Source organism: Zymoseptoria tritici, chromosome 1, assembly GCF_000219625.1.
Source record: "Zymoseptoria tritici IPO323 chromosome 1, whole genome shotgun sequence".
Taxonomy (NCBI): Eukaryota; Fungi; Ascomycota; class Dothideomycetes; order Mycosphaerellales; family Mycosphaerellaceae; genus Zymoseptoria; species Zymoseptoria tritici.
Window position 1 is genome coordinate 3,521,988 of NC_018218.1, and position 18,545 is coordinate 3,540,532.

General features: G+C 54.5%; 8 protein-coding genes across 8 annotated transcripts; 3 read left to right on the top strand and 5 right to left on the bottom strand.

Moving 5' to 3' along the window:
- Window positions 1–209: 209 nt before the first annotated feature.
- On the bottom strand, window positions 210–1,319 carry MYCGRDRAFT_102585 (ATP synthase subunit 5, mitochondrial; the record flags this gene model as incomplete). Its single annotated transcript, XM_003857200.1, has 3 exons — window positions 210–601; window positions 652–1,062; window positions 1,120–1,319. The coding sequence occupies 3 exons, from the start codon at window positions 1,279–1,281 to the stop codon at window positions 488–490; spliced, it is 687 nt and encodes a 228-aa protein (XP_003857248.1).
- A 913-nt stretch (window positions 1,320–2,232) lies between these two features.
- Window positions 2,233–3,197, top strand: MYCGRDRAFT_89611 (uncharacterized protein; the record flags this gene model as incomplete). Its single annotated transcript, XM_003856366.1, has 2 exons — window positions 2,233–2,435; window positions 2,489–3,197. The coding sequence occupies 2 exons, from the start codon at window positions 2,233–2,235 to the stop codon at window positions 3,195–3,197; spliced, it is 912 nt and encodes a 303-aa protein (XP_003856414.1).
- Window positions 3,198–4,072: 875 nt separating this feature from the next.
- Window positions 4,073–4,647, bottom strand: MYCGRDRAFT_28186 (uncharacterized protein; the record flags this gene model as incomplete). The annotated part of the gene is made up of 2 exons (XM_003857199.1): window positions 4,073–4,419; window positions 4,488–4,647. Coding segments are annotated over 2 exons (507 nt in total), but the record flags the coding sequence as incomplete, so codon positions are not given.
- Window positions 4,648–5,104: 457 nt separating this feature from the next.
- MYCGRDRAFT_33739 (uncharacterized protein) lies at window positions 5,105–5,690 on the top strand (the record flags this gene model as incomplete). Its single annotated transcript, XM_003856367.1, has 2 exons — window positions 5,105–5,255; window positions 5,320–5,690. 2 exons carry the CDS (start codon window positions 5,105–5,107, stop codon window positions 5,688–5,690), a joined length of 522 nt encoding a protein of 173 aa, XP_003856415.1.
- A 362-nt stretch (window positions 5,691–6,052) lies between these two features.
- Window positions 6,053–7,084, bottom strand: GGS1 (geranylgeranyl diphosphate synthase 1; the record flags this gene model as incomplete). Its single annotated transcript, XM_003857198.1, has 1 exon — window positions 6,053–7,084. One exon carries the CDS (start codon window positions 7,082–7,084, stop codon window positions 6,053–6,055), a length of 1,032 nt encoding a protein of 343 aa, XP_003857246.1.
- Window positions 7,085–8,425: 1,341 nt separating this feature from the next.
- MYCGRDRAFT_107351 (uncharacterized protein) lies at window positions 8,426–10,187 on the bottom strand (the record flags this gene model as incomplete). The annotated part of the gene is made up of 5 exons (XM_003857197.1): window positions 8,426–9,249; window positions 9,347–9,414; window positions 9,473–9,543; window positions 9,668–9,888; window positions 10,021–10,187. The coding sequence occupies 5 exons, from the start codon at window positions 10,095–10,097 to the stop codon at window positions 8,682–8,684; spliced, it is 1,005 nt and encodes a 334-aa protein (XP_003857245.1).
- A 1,866-nt stretch (window positions 10,188–12,053) lies between these two features.
- Window positions 12,054–13,850, bottom strand: MYCGRDRAFT_66489 (uncharacterized protein; the record flags this gene model as incomplete). Its single annotated transcript, XM_003857196.1, has 2 exons — window positions 12,054–12,333; window positions 12,463–13,850. The coding sequence occupies 2 exons, from the start codon at window positions 13,848–13,850 to the stop codon at window positions 12,054–12,056; spliced, it is 1,668 nt and encodes a 555-aa protein (XP_003857244.1).
- Window positions 13,851–17,328: 3,478 nt separating this feature from the next.
- Window positions 17,329–18,325, top strand: MYCGRDRAFT_107353 (uncharacterized protein; the record flags this gene model as incomplete). The annotated part of the gene is made up of 4 exons (XM_003856368.1): window positions 17,329–17,439; window positions 17,545–17,663; window positions 17,715–17,972; window positions 18,033–18,325. Coding segments are annotated over 4 exons (780 nt in total), but the record flags the coding sequence as incomplete, so codon positions are not given.
- Between the last annotated feature and the right edge of the window lie 220 nt (window positions 18,326–18,545).

Genomic DNA, 18,545 nt, shown 5'->3' on the forward strand with positions numbered 1-18,545 from the left:
GCAGTCTTATGGAAAGCTATGCTGGCCTGAGATCAACGTCACAGATGCGAGCCACGCAAATACGCGCATGGCTGGACGGTAGAATTGGTGACACGGACTGTCCATACGGCCAAAAAGCTGGAGCGATCCGGGGTTGCGGGTATCAGACCTGCCGGGCTGAGACTTCGGACATTGCTAGACTCGCAGCATTTGGCGATGGAGAGGTGCGTGGTGTGGAAGTGCAGATACAGGCGTTAGCCGCAAGAAGTACAGCTCAATTCACGCTCTGTATAGCGACGCCATAGCAGAACACGCATCGCGATGAAGTCGTGATCAGAGCTACAGTCTGTAGGGTGTCGCCCATTGCAGGTCAGACCTGTTCTTCATCGCGGCCAGAGCAAGCCGTTCTTGAACTGGATCGCTCAGCGGTTCTTCAAGGATAGACCTTCGCTCACAAATGAACTGCTTCTTTCGAAACTACCACGGTCGCTCTTTTATCGGTACATATTTACAGAGAGTCCGAAAGGAGCTTGTTCATCTTCTGCATCTTCGATGAGACGCTGAGGTCAATCGTCTGCTCGCCAATCTCCACGATGAGGCCTCCCTTGATATCTGGGTTGACCTGTGATATATTAGTGCGTGCCCATACATGCAGAAACTACATCCTCGCACCTTTGTCACAACCTTCAACTTCTTGCTCTGTCCGGCGTACTTGCTCTTGCTGATCGACGTCTCGAGTTGCTTCACGATCTTGCTGTCCAATGCCGTGGCGCTGGTGATGGTCAACTCGACCTCACCACGCGAAGCACCCATCAACTGTCCGAACTTCTCCGCGACACCCTCCAGCACACTCAAACGGTTGTTCTCGGCAAGAGTCATGAGGAAGTTCTGGATGGTGTTGGTCTTGTCCTGCACGTTGATGCTCTTTTGGATCTCGGACACGATCTGCTTCTTGTCGTCCGAGCTGAGGGTGGGTGCGGTGAGGATGCCCTGGAGGCGCGCATCGTCCTTGAAGGTTTGCGACATGGTCTCCATGGCTTTCGAGACGGCATCGAGGGAGTTGCTCTTGGAGGCGGCGACGTACTGACGGCGACTATGTTAGCTTGGCATTGGTGTCTCGGTCCATCGTGAGATACGCACGAGAGCGCTGGCATAGGTGCCATCGACGCCGAAGAGCTCAACAGGAGGCCTGTTGTCGGCTGCAGGCCTTGCGGCGCTGACAGCAAAGGATCGGGTAGCGGCGAGCTGAAAGCGAGGAGCTGCCACACGGGCAGTCCTGGATGCTACACGTCCGGCGAACATGATTGCGGTGGTGTTGTGGGAACGGCTGAGTGGTGAGAGGGACGTCTGAAGTCGACACCGTGCCGAGTTGCTTCTTGCAATGAGGATGAGGTTCGGGACGGGACTATCCGGAGCAGAAGTCACTTCACTTCTTGGCAGAAGTCGCTTTACTTCTTGACTTCACACTCCACCAACGATCAACCATTGACATTCCATGCAGAATTCACTCCAGGCATCGCTGCTCGCACTGTGCCTTGGGAAGACGAGCGCTGTGCGGAAGCCAAAGCAACACGCATGAAGCCTCGATTGTCGCTCGTGCAAATGATCTGCTCGACATCCGGACCCTTCATGATGGGCAATCCCCCTGAGCAGCTGATGCATGTCGTTCTGTTGTGACGTGGTGGAGGACATATGTTCGCTTCTATCTTATCCACGATGTGCATGGCATCTTTCATGATGCCCTACGCACTTCATCTGATCGTATCCCAAGGCGCCGTTCAGCTGTTCCAGAGCAGTCAAAGCTCGAGGTTTGGTCTCCTGGTTTTTTTCACAATACAAGAGATTTAGCACGAGGTCACTTGGAGGTTATTATTGTTCACGTTACAGCACTATTGTCAGGCCGTTTCTGCATAGGATGGGAGCGGATATCCTTTTCTCCCAGCTGCTCTTCCTCTCTCCCATTTTATCAACACTTCTCCCACATTTCAAGCAGAGTCGCCCGTCCAACCAGATCCGTGTACACGCAGAAGCAATTCACTTACCATTCACGAGACCGACCCACTTTTCCCCGCGTGCTCTGCCCACACTTTAGTGCGCATTCTCCCTCGACTCTACCACCACCACCTCAACATACCGAAACGTCGCAGGTAAGACATCCGGCAGCTCATTGACTGCGCATGATCTAACGGCACCTCGCAGAACAACACCAACATCATCAACACCAACATCAATCTTACCTTCACCTGCCTCAACATGGGTTGCCTCAAGGTCGGCCACTCACACGCTTGGCCCACCCGTGGAACTCTCACGATTCAGCGCTGCGAGATTCGCTGCAATTTCTGCACCGGAGATGCCGGACTCAAGGATTGGAAGTACGCCTGGTTCTTGCGTCGCCACGTACGCGCGATCCACGTCAAGAAGGGGCTCTACAAGGGGCTTCGGGTCGATTGTGGCTGGTAAGCACTTCACCTACTCACTCGAGCGCTCTACACCACCTAACACAACACAGGAACGATGAGATACCCCGAGACGCCGATCCAGCCATGCAAGGCCTGTTCAAGCAAGAATTTAAGCAGGAGTCCGCCGATGATGCTGGTTACGTTCCGCAAAATACCCGCATGGAGAACAATCAACTCCCACTTCCAGACTTCGTTCCCCAGATCGGTCACAACAACTTCGGCGCCGGCGCTTTCAACGGCCAAGACCTGTCAAACCAGTACATGACCGACGAAGCTCTCCTCGAGCTCATCAAGCGCGAAGAGCGTGGCGATGTACAGGTTCCCACCTTGGGCGATGAGGATGTCCACGGCGATGGACTGTACAACCAGACTCCGCGTGCCGTTACCGAATTCGAAGCCTTTCTCACCGACTGCTTGGCTGAGACTGGATATGTGGAGGACGAGCAAACTGGAGACATCACCGACCTCACCGACCATCCCACTCCCACCGATGAGCCACCACTTCCGATTGCTCCTGGCCGCTTCTACATGCCGGACGTGACTGCCACAGATCAGGAGGAAGACCAGGAAGAAGACCGCCCTCTGGCCGAGATCATGCGCGTCGGTGTCCCGATGGAGCATGACGCACAGCACAACCACTTGATGTCGATGCTGAGTCAGGTCTCGAGCACAATGCAGGCTCAGGGCGTGCAGGTTAACGAGATGCTGCCAACTATCGAAATCTTCATTCGCTCTTTGGTGCAGAGCTCCGGCTTGTAGCCTTAGCTTCAGGCCAAGAATTCTGGCGCAAGAACAACTTCACTACAGCATCGGGCGTTTTTCTTAAAAGTAGTCAAGGGCGTTTTGGGCAGGAATCATGCATGGGAGGGACGCATTGCTTTTGATCGGGGACATCATTGTTTGAACGGCGCATGGGAGTTCGGAACAGGTCACACGGAGTGATCACGTACTACGAGGATTTCATTTGCGGAATCAGGAAAAGATGCTTGTGACAAGGCATCAGCATTATGCTATCGGGGAGACTCAAGCAATTCAGGCTCTGCAGATGAGGCATCAGGGACACAGGCTCCCGGTATGGCTTTGGGCCGTTCCCATGGGACGACCAACAGAATCAGAAGCTTGTATATGCTTTAAGAATGACAGAAAATGTTTGTGCATCAGTGCTTTCAATGTTCGTTGAATTATATGCGTGTCTCCGCAGTATGCTACGCACTGTCGTGCGATCATCCTCCCTGCGGCCTTTCATGAGTATCAATTATCTGGAGCCTATCATACTTTTCAGGCTTCAAGCTTTGTTACCGCAGCTGTCACGGAATGCCGCACGTTGACCTGACGTGAGCTTTCGTTCACGTTGACACCCTGTCAGTCGTACAGCCTAGAGCATGAATGCACAGTGCCGGACCTCGGATTGAGAAGCTTCAGTCGTCTTCGTCAGACGAATAAGCGACGAGGCCGAGTCCACTCCCGGGCTGCGGAGGAGGCGACACTGACGGCTTTGGGATAGCTGCGGGAGCATTCGACACTTCCTTCACTTCACTGCTCCCCGAGTTGGCATTCTTTGATGCGCTCACATCGGCCGAAGCAGTCTTCCCAGCAGGCTCCGCCGCACCGGTCGCTGTCCCTGAAGCCGGACTCTCGTCCTTCACAGCCTCGCCAGGGGTCTTCGCACCAGAAGAAGCTTTGCGCAACTTCACGCCTCCTAGCACATCTTCTCTTCCCTTCTTTCGCTTCCGCGACACCGTCCAACTACTCGTCTCGACCGGTGGTTCTGGCAATACGTCCATGACTTTCGCAGCCTGTTCAGCTTCCTGCTGCTGCCTCTTGAACGCTTCCAGCTCTTCCCGGGTCTGCTTCCTCACCGCAGCTTCCTGTTTTCTCGTCGACTCGAGCACCGAGTCCAGGAATTCTACATCGTCCTCATCTAGAGCCTGGAATTGGTTCCTCAATTTGATACTCTCCTCGAAGGCGTCTTGCTTAGCCGCTGCCATGAGAACCTCCCCCGCGGTCAGCTGTATGCCCGGACTGTCGTATCACGCCGTTCCAAGTCACCTTTGTTCGCCTCTAGCGTTTCGAAGAGTGATTTGCCGGAGTTTGCCTGTGCTTGAGCGGCCTTCTCGGCACGACGAGCATCGAGTTCGGATTGCGCTTTTAGCCATGCTTCGTCTCGCTCTGTGGGCTCTTCATTTGTGCCGCCAGGTACGAAGCGCGACATGACGAGGGATGGTATGGGTGATCTGAAGTGGTGTTCCGAGGTCAGCAGACCTGTGGTGGCTTGGTGGTAATGCAGTGAGTCCGTGGCCCCGCTCGACCTGCACTGCACGACTTGCACCTCAGTGGTATGGAGTGTGCAGAGGTAAATCCAAGAGATCGGAGGTAAGGTAGCTCGTATTCTCGTATAGGTAGGGAGCTGGTAATGCCAAGGCGACTTGGGCAACTTTTTGAGAGAGCTTTAGAAAACCTCAGCAGCTCACCTTGAAGTTCCCGCAATTCCACCACTATATTCACATTACAATAACATCACAATGGCCAAAGACAAGAGCGAATCCGAGAAGCGCGAGCGCAAGGAGTTGAAGAAGGAAAAGCGCAAGAGAGACGACGGCGAAGAGCAGACACCAAAGAAGGACAAGAAGGAAAAGAAGAGAAAGACCTCAGAGGATGACACTGTGATGGACGTCGACGGCGCATCGCTCGTCCAGGTCGAGGACGGCGACGACAAGAAGACTGTTCTCGCAATTCCTCTCGCCGCATTGGTGCCTTTCGCGAACCCATTGGCCGACGACAAGAGCCAGAAGAAAGTTCTCAAGAGCGTCAAGAAGGGTATGTTCCAAGCACAAAATGTGGCCATTGACCATCTGCGACAATATCTAACAAGACCGCACAGCTGCCAAAGCCAAAGCCCTCAAACGCGGCGTAAAAGAATGCGTCAAATCCATCCGCAAATCCCCACCATCCACGCCCGCCAGCCTGGCCTCCTCCGCCCTTCCCAACGGCATCGTAATCCTCGCCGCCGACATCTCACCCATGGACGTCATCAGCCACATTCCAGTGCTATGCGAGGACCACGGAATCCCCTACATCTACGTCCCTTCGCGCGCGGAATTGGGCGCGGCGGGAAGCACGAAGAGGCCGACGAGTGTGGTCATGTTGACGCCGGCAGTGGGAAAGAAGGGCGAGGGCGCGGAGGAGTGGGCGGAGGCGTATAAGGAGCTTGCGAAGTTGGCGCAAAAGCTGGGCCAGCACGTGAAGGTCTGAGAGAGTATGGATACGGGTCTTGGGAAATGGCGTTCTTCTTACTTTTCCGCTACGAGGGAGAAATGAGACGAGATGGGAATCGCATGGCGTTTGTCAGTTTACTGTGTCAAATATGGACTGTCTATACAAGTGGACAAATTCGACGAGTCAACCTGATTCTTTTCATTGCAGTCGGCGTCAAGCGAAGCAGTTCACATGGCGTGGTGGAATTCCGTAGAAATCAAGGTCACATGCAGTGGCTTCTGAAGTCTCTCAGCGCTGCAGGTTCTATACATTATGTGGAAGCACTATCTATCTGGTCATTGTCATCATCATGGTATCGGAAATAGGACTGCTCCAAAGACGCCAACTCAACCCACTCCTCAAGCAATCGACGCACCACCGGCAGCCGGAGTCAAAACACCACGCTGGTGGTTCCTATCCACCCTCAATTTCTCCAGAATAGTCTTCATCTGCTCTCCTCTCCCTCTGCCAGCGTCCACCTCGTCCACCTGCGTCAAAGCCTTCTTCGTCAATCCGCGCAACACCTTCCGCGTGTATGAGAAACTGCCCGCGCGATCCATGTACGCCACGGCATACTTCTTAACTTCATCATCCGTCGTCTTCTGCTTGAGGATATTAATGAGCACCAGATTTCCCGGATCCGCACGAATGGCGTGAATGATGGGAAAGCTGAATTTGCCCTCCGTCAAATCTTCGCACAATCCTTTGTTCTGCGTGTAGATTGTGTCGCTGAGATTCTTATAATCGTCGAGGATCTGAAACAGCAAGCCGATCGTGTTGACCAAAGGCACGTAGTCATTACGTTGGAATGGGTCCGGATGTGCGTTGTGGGAAGGCGACTCGGCGCACATGAGTTTGATGGCGAGACGGAAGAGGCCGCCGGTTTTGTTGCCGACCATTTCGAGATAGTCGTCTTCGCTGGGGCAAGTGAGAGTGTCGCGCCAGAAGAGGTCCATACCTTGGCCGCGGTGTAGGTTGACGAGTTCTTCGGTGTAGATCTGGATGACGGCCGGGTTGTTGAGAATGGCAAGTTCTTTGAGGGCGCAGAAGTAGACGTAGTTGGCGCTGTTGATTGTCTGCGCGGTGCCGAAGACGTTGTGAGCCACGGGTATGCCTCTTCGAAGCTGGCTGTTGTCTTCAACGTCGTCGATGAGGAGGGATGCGGTATGTAGCATGGCTACCACTCGTCTGATGACATTGAGAGATTCCTCTGGTACATCCAGCCATGCGTTGAAGGCTGCGATGAGTTGCGATCGAATGTCTTTGCCGGGGTGCGACTCCAAATAATTGAATGGGCCTTTGAGTATGTTCTCCTTCTCCTTCGTCCAATTGAGACTGCTCCCGCGGACCAGGTCGTCCCGCAACGGCGGTGATTGTGAGAACTTATCCATTTGTGAGAAGTTCACCTCGCTTTTGCTCCACCTGGGTGAAGTGTCCCCTTCCTTCTGTTTATGCTTTGGTCCTTCCGGGCTTTTCCCAGTCATCCACTCGCGCTCATGGGCCTCCTCGCGAATCCGCAGTTCCTCTGATACAGATCCCAAGCTTTTCTTTCTTGACGTCTCCTTTGGACTGTCGCCGATGAGGCTGTGCCTGCTGGATCTGCGAGCTGGAATTCGAATCGAGCCTGGAGCGGGCGTTGAATTTATGGAGACGTCGGAAGTCGCGGACGGAACTCGATGGTGGCTGACGGATTCGCTGGTGCTGGTGCGTGTCGGCGAGGAGTACTGCATGATCGCATCGATGGATTTCTCGTGTCTTATAGAAACATGCCGCCTGGGTAGAATGGCTACCCCGCTTGCAGGCAACGCAGGCAACGCAGGCAATAAAGAGTAGGTGGGCGGCCTGTGCCTGCTGACAGCTTTGTGCAGCGGAGCTCGGCTGACTGGCACTGGGAAGATTTCGGTGGGTTCTGTCGAAGAGCGGGCGCGAGTTCTGGCCGTGGCCGTGGGTTGAGTGTTGTTGGAGCTTCGAGGAAGAAGCGCCGAGTCAGCCATCGTCTTCCTGTGTCAGCCCGTCGCAAGAACTGGCAGTCTCGCACTGCCCGACCAGTCCAGGTTCTTTATTATGTACGGCCGCCATTCTGATCTTCGTCCTCCTGAGCATTTCATCGCCACGAGTAATGGCGGTCGGTTCGCCGCGGTGCACTGTGCAGTAGGCGGCGGGATCGTCAGGCAAATGGGAGAGTCCAATGGCGCTGATCAGCCTCTCGTGGTCTGGCACGTCGGAACCGCCAGAGCCATGGCTCGAGCTTCTGCAAGGGCCCGGCGTTCCCGCCAGCGAGGGGCGTTTCATCCTCGTGAGAACTCTTTGGGCTCTCGTGCGTTGTGCATAAAGATCATACGACAGGAGAGTCTGGCCATGGCGAGGCCAGAACAAAGCGCTTTTCACAGTCTCCGCGCGGCCCTGGGCCGATCGCAGCCCAAGGAACATGCTATAGCGATCTGCGAATGGTGGCGATATTCAAGATTTCATACACCATTTGGCACCAGCCGGAAGGCCATAGCGCGAATATAACCAACTCTTATTGCTACGGACGATCATGGCATTACACTCTTCGGCATCGACACTGCGAACGATCACCTAGTACTCCCACAGCATTGTCACGCATGGCAGCATGGAATGCCTTGCACACAACGCAGCACACGTTTGAAACGGCGTGTCCGTACGCTGGCAGGATAGCGCAAGATGGCGTGCAGCTGTATCAGCGGGCGGTCAAGAGGACAGCATAAGTTCAAGCAACTTAGCAGGGCACGCTGGTAGACCCTCAGGTACGTTGCATTGTTCCAGTAAAGTATGATGACCAAACGCCTTCCCAGCTACACGCAGTAGTTCTCCTCGACCTATAGCAATCATGCTGATCCTCACAACTCAATGTGCCCAATCTCGACGCGCGCCAGTCCACAATCTCCTCAACACACACGAAGTCGGACAACACGCCGAAGCATCGATCGTGAAACCGAGCTGCTCGTCCATGGGTCGCCGAAGTGCTCAGAAGATCTGTCCATTGGCGAACTTGATAAATGCCTCGAGATTCGGATCACGGCCGAGATACTCTCTCAACAGCTCCGCAGGATCTCTCGCACCACCGTACTGCAAGACTTGCGTGCGGTATCGCATGCCCTCGTCACTATTGAATGGATCGGCCGCGAACTTGGTGGCAAAGACGTCCTCAGCGTAGCTCTGGCACCAAAGATACGTGTACAGGCTGCCTCCGTACTGGTTTACGTAGCTCGTGAAGCTGAGTGCGGGATAGCCCCATCGATCTCCTTGTCCCAGATCGGAGGGATCTTCGAGCCCGGTCAGGTTGCGGAATTTGTCGTTGAAAATCGCGACATAGTCAGTGCTATTGATCTCGTCGATACTGGTGGCTTGGAAGACCTGTTGATCGTTGGTAGAGAAGGCAACCAGGCGCATCTGGTCGAGAGATCTGCGGACGAGGCTGGTGCTGACCACATTGGCGGCTATGTCATCAGGCAGGGTCGCTGGGGGAAGAGGAGCATTCGGGTCCGATTGCTCTTTCCTCCATGCTTCGGCAGCTTGCGGCGATAAGGATGACCTAAAGTGGATCGCGAAAGAATTAGCACGGTCAGGCACGATCGAGCACCTCGCCAGAAGCTGTCAAGATATGCTAGTGCCATGAAACTTCGACTTACCAATGCCTAGCGATACGTTTGACCGCTTCCGGTCTACGCGGATAGTTCTCCATGAACTGCGCCGGGAACTTGTTGATCGTCAGACACTTCTTACATCTCTGGAGGGTGTACAGCAAAGCTTCTTACCTCTACGAAGTCAACTGGAACGCCGAACGTCCCATGCGTGCGCGTGAAGTTGGTCACGGAGAGTAGATCATCTGAGGGCGGAAGGGTTAGCGATAGCTCGAACGCGTAGGGTATGAGGGCAGACTGAGACCCGCTGGCATAGACCAAGAGAACATCTCGGACCGCTACAGGCCTTCTGCCCTTCGATAGTCTTACGCATGCCGTGCCCGAGTTCATGAAAGACGACTCCCAGGTCGCTGTATTTTATCAAAGACGGCTTCAGAGCCTCGTTTTCAGACCGGATGAAGTTGGTGATGACACGCACGGACGGATAATGTAAAGTGCCGTCGGGTTTGCGATACCCCGGGGAGAACATGTTCTCGAACCCGCCATCGGTACTCTTAAAGGGCGGGCGGTAGAACAGATCCAGGTAGAGACTAAAAAAGGGGAGGACGGGATGTCAGCGAAGTTTCGGGTCAAAAGGGCTGAGAGGCGGACTGAAACCTGCTAGCATGGACCGAGAAAGAGTCTCAGACCGCTGCAGGCCTTCTACCCTTCGCTTTACTTACTATCCACGGAAACCGGGGTCGCTGATGTTGGCACTGGCACAACTGGGATTCTTGTCGTCATCCCAAACCGCAAACATCAGGAGCGACGGGTCATAGACCAGATCGTCTCCCTTGCCTGTCGGTGACAAGTCATCTGCGTCTTTTCCTTCAATGCGATCGAACCGGAGGCCATAGATTTCGCCGTATATGGAGAGAAGTGCTGGGATCGTAAAGTTGACCGGGAAGTACTCCTTGATCTTGTCCACGTTGACATTGTAGAGATTTTCTTTTTCGAGTTCCGGATAGATGTAACCGTCCCATTGGTATGCGATGTCCCTTTCGCCCACCAGACTGACGGCGGTCGTGTCGTTTTGCTTTGTCTGGGCAATGTCTGCTACATCGCGCTCGGTGTGGGAAACGATATTGGTGCGAATTTCTTCTAAAAACGCATTTACCCTGGTGTGGTTCTGTGCGATGTTGGCAGCCAGGCTGCACATGAGTCAAAAATCGTTTGCTTTCGGCGCTGGGGTAATGGACTTACGCATAGTCGGCATATGAAGTATAGTTGTAGAACTGTGCGATTTGCAATTGCAGCCTGACGTACTCTTCCAAAATCGGCTCGTTCTCCGGTGCAATTCGAGACTGCGCAAGAAATAAGGTATATCTCGTTGTTGCGTTCACGGCGCTCGTCATTACTGCGACGTATACCGAGTAAGCATTGGCGTCGAAAGACAGCTTTCCGGCGTTGTCTCCAGTGGCATTCGTCTTGTCGAAAGTGTTGAGAAGTTCCGTCGGCACACCCTCAAGCTCTTCAGCCGTGAAGTAAACAGGTGCCGGAGCATTGGCGTTCTCTGCAAACTTGCTCGCAGCGTCGCCGACGCGGCCTTCCAAGTCGTGGATGTAATCACGCTGGGTGGGCGAAAATGTGAGATCGGAAAATGAGCCCCAGAGGTTTTTGAGAACGATTTGCTGCTCTTCACTCAGTTCAGTGTCGTTCACGTTTGCCTGGTAGACCGTGTCCACAAGCTGAAAAAGCTTTTCGTTGGTGTAAATTTCGACATAGACGGCCGAGAGATTCGCTTGAACTTCATTCGTGGCTTCCGTGACGTCTTTCTTGTCTGATTGGGCGTAGGCACTGAGCGGATATAACAGAGCCGTGTTGATATTGTCGGTCTGCATATACGGGAGAATCACATTGTCGAATGTTGCATTGCCGGTGGCGACACTTGCCAGGATATTTTGCACTGTCGTCTGCGCGTTCGCAGTGAACTCGATCCCGATCTGTTTCACAGATTCGGCCGTATCGTTCCACACAAATGGAGCCTGGGGAGGTCTCTGGAGTCCCGAAGAGAGAGTATCAACGTCTCGGCGAGTCTGCTCGTGGGGATGAGGTAAATCAGCGCTGTGGCCGAGCTGGACCAAAGCAGAGATCAGAAAGAGTGTCATGGACTTGATTCCGTGATGCGCCATGATTACGAAGAGAGCCTTGCGAGCCCAACGGCGGAAAGGAGCGTCGGTGAGAAGCGCGTCGGTGGTTAACAGGAACGGTTCCTTCGAACCGAAACGTCAGTGCGGCAGTGAGGAAAGAGCAAGCAGCGAGGGAAGGGCGGCAGCATAATAAGCAAATAATCAATATCGGATGCCCTGACGAACAAAACTCTACGTTTTCAATCTCCTCCACTGGACTGGAGTGCCGTGGTGTCTCTCAAGGCCGCTGTAAACACTAATAAGATCATCTCGTGTTGTTCCAGGTCCGGTCACGAAGGCCGCCCAATTGATTCGGTCGAATGCGCAGGGGTCCATGTCGTTCATCAAAGTGGCTTGAGAAATGTAAGCGGCGAGCGTGTTCATACCCAAGAGTTCCTGGTATGGCGCAATGGCCTTCCAGTCTTGATCCCTGCTTCCAGCTCCTGCAGATCAATTGCGGTGCTCACCCTGCTTATTAACTCGATTGAGCCAGGGCACAAACGCAGAGACACTTGCGCGGGAGCATACGCGCCAAAGATGTGGCTGCAGCCGATGAGATCTGACAGCCCAGACCTCTGGCTTCCTTTTCAACGCAAGCCAGCGACATTGTTCTCCTCATCTCCAGAAAAGGCGTAATGCGAGTGCTTCCGGATCTCCGCACCCTTGTAGTAGAAGACGAAGGGAATCGCACAACACGCCAACGCGATGAATGCCAACAATGTGCTCGCCCACTGATCGCCCAGACGGTGGTACATTTGGATCGTGAATAGCACGACGGCCGCTCCCCAGAACGACCGCAAGAATGTCTTTGCCGCGAGCGCCGACGCTGCTTGATGTTGGTACGAGTCAACGAGGTAGTTGTTGCACCTGAAACAGAAGCACGGAGGGGTCAGCAGTGATTCGGACACAAATGGTATAAGGGCAGGCTGAGATCCGCTAGCATAGCCCGAGAGAAAATCTCGGGTGGCTGCAGGCCTTCTGCCCTTGGGTGCTTACGAGTTGTAGAGAAAGATGAAACCGAAGCCGACGGCCCACCCTCCCAGCGCGGGACCGGACCAGTGCAAGTGAGGATACGAAGTCCAAGCAAAGACGAACAGTCCGATCGGTATGAACCAGCAGGAGAACATCATCGGAATCAGTCTTGCCTCCGCGGGCGGCTTGCCATGGTGTCTTTCCACGAGCTGAAGGTAATGCTTGTTCACCAGCGGAGCGCAAGCGGCGCTCATGAGCACCCCGACCGCAACAGGGATGAACATCAATCCGGTGCTGGAAGCGGAGTACCCTTTTCCTTCCTGGTAGACGATTGGGTAGGCAATGAAGAACATGTAAAGCAAGCCGTAGAGTACGGACATGTACAGCGACAGGAAAAAGACAATGAGTTCCTGGAACAGCAGCTGGAACGGTCGAAGGAGGAATACCTTCAGGCGTTCGTTGAGAGGTCGCTTGTCCAGGTCCTGTTCGGTGACGAACTTCCAATCGCCAGTTTCTTTGCGCATTTTCTTTGCTCGGCGGGCAAGGATCTCGGGAGCGTAGGTCTCTGGCACGGTGAAGGTGATGAGTATGCAGCAGAATGCAGAGAGAATGAGTTGCATCCAGTATAGCCAGCGCCAGCCGAGATTGTCCGCGATGAACCCTCCTGCAAGGGGCCCGATGGCTGGTCCGATGAATGGCGCCGCGCTGAAGACAGCCATGGGCACGCCACGCTCGTTGGGGTTCCAGAGATCGGCGAGCGTGCCGCCGACGAGCGTCATTGGCGCAGAGAACATGATGCCGTCGATGGCGCGGCAGATGAGGAGTGTCTCGATGTTGGGAGCGACTGCGCAGGGTATGATGAACACCACAGCGAGGAGCAGCGTGCTGATGTAGATCTTCTGACGGCCAAGGATTTCCGATAAGGGCGCGAAGGCCATGGGTCCGATGCCGAACCCAACAACGAACAGCGAGATGGCCAGCAGAGAGACCTCCTCGCTGACTCCGAATGTCTTTGCTGGTGAGGCCACGTCGGCAGTAATGACTGCACTGTCGAATGCTACAGCGAAGCAGGTGATGGCCACGACTAGCGTGCACCACCACTTGTAGGCTCGCGAAAAGTTTTTAGGGTTGGCAGGATCGTTGATATCGAAGGTTACGAGCTCGTAACGCTCGGTTCGGCCAGTTTTGTTCGATTGCACGGGTCGAAGGCCTCCGGTCACTTCGGTAGTGTATTCTTCCATGCATGCTTCTGCTGTGAGGGTTCTATATGGCAGGTTGAGCACATCCACGTCATCTTGGTTGGCTCCATGGGCGGGAAGTGTTGCCTCTGTCTTCTCTAGTGCAATCGATGTTGTTCTGCTGGTGCTCTCCGAGGTTGAGTCGTTCTTCTCTGGTGGTATGGCAGGTGTCATCTTCGAGTAGGGCTAACGGACAAGAGAAATGGGACCGGGGTGTGAAAAGACCGACTTCCTACCTTGATCGCCTATATATATATTGCGCCAGCTCCAGAAGTTGCAAAATTCCCATGACGACGTCCGCATTCTCGCCGCTGATGCGCCGCAATATCGTGAGAAGAATATTCCAGTCGTCGTCGTCGAAAATCGGTATGATCCGAGAGTCCTCCGAGCAGGCCCCTGCAAGTGAAGTCATGCGACGCATCTCGGGCATGTCCGGCAGAATTTTCAGAAGGACATCGCGGACGCGGATTGCGAACATGAAAGAAGTGAGCTGCGAGTAGAAAACCGACGTCTCTGTGCTTGTCTGCCAGTGTTCTGTACAAGAGTCGAGTCCAGCAGGAACGGCGAGAGAATGCGATCAATTCGCAGGCCAGACGGGAGCTTCATGGTCGTCGACTTGAGTACTTTCGACAAGGCTCGCCTTCATTGTGTCGTCTTAAACAACGCAGATGGAAACCATTCGGAAATCAGTGCTGTGCATGGCGAGAGAAGATGTAAATCTCAGTTGCAGCAGGAATATGGAAGCTTGTTGAAATCGTTACCTTCCTGCCTCAGGCCCAACCTCACTATGATGACTAAGTGGACGAGACTCGAGAACTCTGGATGCATCCCGTCTTCGGTCACCACGGTATCGTCAGGTGTGCTTTTGCGCACCTCGGATCCCCAGGGGTCTTCCACCGCCGGCAAGTGGTTCCTCGCGTCCTCGCAACTTCGCAAGGAGCGCTTCAAATGCGTTGAGGCGAAGCCCGTGCCAATCGACCAGGTTGCGACAGACGTGACGTTGAATAAGCATCGATCGTGAGTCGATGCCACTTGCCGCCGGGATCGGAAGGCCTGCCAAGTCGCGGAGAACTGTCTACGCCTTCCAGAAGGAGCAGTTGATGAACAAAGTGGGTCGATCATTCGATATTCCCCTGATCGTCCGGAATGCGACGTGCTGCGCGACTCAAGTCCATCATCAGCGGTAACCGAGCGGTGGAGCGAAGACTCCCGTGTCCGTTCGGCGGCCAACAACATCGCAAAGGCCTCCAGAATCCATGTCGAAAGTGGTTGGAGATGATGATATGGACATGGATTAGACGGCGCGAAACAAGGATCTGAGATGAAAATGTCCAGGAAGAACAGACGATGACTCAACAATTGCAGGGCCGGACAAGGAGCTGGAGAAAGACCACGGACCGCATCGTCGTTGTCGTCTTTTTGCGAGGAGCAGTGCAGTTCGCAGGATAAATGTGAAGTGAGTACATAGTAAGCTCGCAGTTGGCTCGGAACGATAGTTCTAGGGCACGGAGCTCATCCCAGCCAAGGATGTTCGACGTGGCCGGCGACATGCATACTCCTCGACAACAGCCGAACGAATTGCGAAGCGTCAAACATGCCCCCACCCTGCACCCATCCCATCCGTCCCATGTCCGTCGTCTCACCTTCACGCACCTCCTGCCTTCTCGTCACACATTCCACGAGTCACGTCACTCCGCTTCGCACCCGAGCAGCATGAACCTGGACAAGCACCGGCAGCTCTCAGCTCTCAGCTCTCAGCAGCGCTCCGCTCTCACCGTGTCGTGTCCAGCAGGTTCCCATATGAACGATGCACTGCCCTTCCCCCCTCGCACATCCTTTCCACAACCTTCTTCTCTTTGCCGCCCAACGCCCAACGGCCTCTCTTCTTCACAGAACTACTCCTGCTGCCTCATACCTTCTTCACATCTCGCCTCTTACCACCATTTGCCTGCAAAAAGACGCCGCACAAACCGCTGCTCGTCTTTCGGACTGTTTCGTGACATCACTGCCAGAGGAGATTCACTTGACAACGGCGCTGCCTGCTGCCCTTTTGGAAAACGGACCAGACCATTTTATCCAGGATGACATTGCGCAACCGCGAGGAACACTTGGCCGCCAGGTACTTTTTTTCTTCATACTGTCTACATTGCGATTTGCTTGTCTTGCTTGGGAGACGTCGACGGTCGATGTTATATGCAGCGTCTTGACCGTCGTCGTCGCCTTTTACTGTTTTTGCGCTCCGTTGTTTTTTTACTGCTCCATTGGATCGACATGCCCATGTCAGGATGGATCTGCCAACCGGCTTCTTCCAGAGGATGCATGCCACTGCCCAGCTCGGTTTGGATATACTGCCCACGGAAGCCTCTTATCGCCCGGATTTAACATGAGCTTGACACGATCTCACTCACTCAGACGTAGTGTTTGATGTCTCCCCGCTCTATAAGACTTGCAACGCCTGGTCGTCCTTTGATTGCCTGTTCGAGCTACCGCTCCACGATCTCAGCCGAGATGGATTTCCAGGCCCAAGGACTTTCGAGGCTCTACGGAACACGCCGACCTGTCTGACTTCAGCCTGGTGTGACCCCTCGTCGCATCTGTGACTACCACGTTCCAGCTGAACAGGCCTTCCACTGGTATTGCTTGGATCGTCGCCGTGATCCTCTTTCCCACGCTGCATCTGGCTCATGGTCATGGCGCTCCCATTGTCTGATACTGGCCCGTCATGCGATGTCAGGTCTATCGTCAATCACACCGCTGATTTTCAATCCATGGAAAGCACGCTGTGCAAACTGCCTTTCAACTTCAGCCCGCAGACTCTCCATGTTCGGCCATTGGATACTGGTCTTCACTTTTGCATTTTGTTTCCCTTCTGTTCATGCATCGCGTTGTCTATTGCATCACACGTTCGAAGTTTGTGAACTGACGTATAATCGTGTCCAGCGAGGAGTTCTCTCCTTACAACCAGCCCGGCTCATTTCTTTTCTCCCACCCTTCGGAAGTAAAGTATTGGTGCCAATCGATACCGTCCCAGGACGGACTACCATTGACCCCGCCGGACACTGCCTCGGATTGTGCCAATTCGGAGTACGCAGAGATGAACCCATCATGGAGTCAGACGACTATGCCAGATGAAAAATGGTCCACAGAAACCGCACAGGACAACAGCATCATGACACAGGGCCCTGCCAATGAATGGAGCCACCGTGGTACTACCGTCACCTCTCAAGATTTGCAAGCCTTGAACGCCTCCGCCTGGTTGCAAGCCTCCCAGGGCCCTGTAGATTTGGGCTTGTCGCCTGTCCTGAGCCATGAGAGCCAGAGCACGCACACCCTAAATTCTTTTTCGGAACCAGATACACCGTTGCTGCCGCCTGGCTTGGATTTGTCCTTCATCAGCGATGCCGCTTGGAACCCATCCGGTCCAGTGACATACTCTTCCACCCATAAAGGACCCCGGGACTTTTCCACCGGCTTGGTGTCTCCTCCACAGACTGTGCTTGACGGATTGCCAGCGGAACATGTTCATCAGAGTTACCATTCTGCCTCGTCTGTCGTGTGCGGCCCGCCACAACAGATGTATTTTTACCCGAGTGCCGACGTCCACAGACCAGGGAGTGTTGCTTCGGACCAAACCCCAAACCAAGGAAGGACAATGCTTCCACGCACGGATGTCCAATTCGGACCAGCTCCACAGTTCCACGGACAGTACCGCGCTCTTCAGCCTCATCTGACAGGCCCTGAAGTCACGCGCCCTACAGCCAGTGTAAGTAGTGCCTCGGGACGCCCAAAGGAAGCCGTAGTATCCAGACCAGCCTCCATCCACTCCGCAGGATATGCGGATCCACCCAGAGGTTCCCCCAATGGACAGGTCCGCGCACCCTATCCGGACGTTGCTTCTGTGCCCTACTTTGTGGACTCCACCAGCCAGGACTTCAGCAACTTTATCCGGTATGACCAGGAAGATCCTGTGTCTGCTGAGAGCATGAGGTCAGATAGCCGTACCGAAGTCGCCAAACGGAAATCTAACGTGGCCTCTAGACTGCCCAGCAGCTGTGGCTCCGTGGCGGCGCCATCGCCTGCGACAGCAATGGCTCCCTCGATTCCCGCTGATGGTCCCATGCCATTTCCTGCCATGTCCTCTGGAGTACCCAGTGTTTCCAATGAGACCGACGAGGGTCGTCACAGGAACCATCCACTTTACAGCGAAGGACCTTGCGCTGATGGACTCTACCACTGCCCGTTCGCCAGCGATCCAAGCTGCCAGCACAAGCCCACCAAGCTGAAGTGCAACTATGAGTATGACCACATGAATCGAAAGCGCCATTTGACGGGTTTGACTAACATTCACTTCCGCAGCAAATTCGTCGACTCCCACCTCAAGCCCTTCCGCTGCAAGCACGAGTCCTGCTCCAAGCAAGAGTTCTCATCGACCGCCTGCCTTCTTCGCCACGAAAGAGAAGCTCACGGAATGCACGGCCACGGCGATCGTCCACACCTTTGCTTCTACGCCGGCTGCGAGCGCGGCATTCCCGGTAATGGGTTCCCAAGGCGCTACAACCTGTTCGACCACATGAAGCGCGTGCACGACCACAAAGAGGAGTTGTCAGCACAGGATAAAGGTACACCCGACTCTCAACGTTCGCGGAAGCCAGCCAGCCGGAAGCGCAAGTCGAGCAGCCCAGCCGACGAGGCGCCCGCGGCTCAGCGCGTGAAGACGCAGGTCATGCAGGAACGCGCACCGATGATGGCAATTCCGCCCGCTGCCTTTTCCCACCAGCCCATGTCTGCCAGTCCGGAACGGGTCTCTTCCGCCCCCTACCACCAGCGGATGCCATCCGACCCTCACCACACCCGCCAGCGGATTTTGTA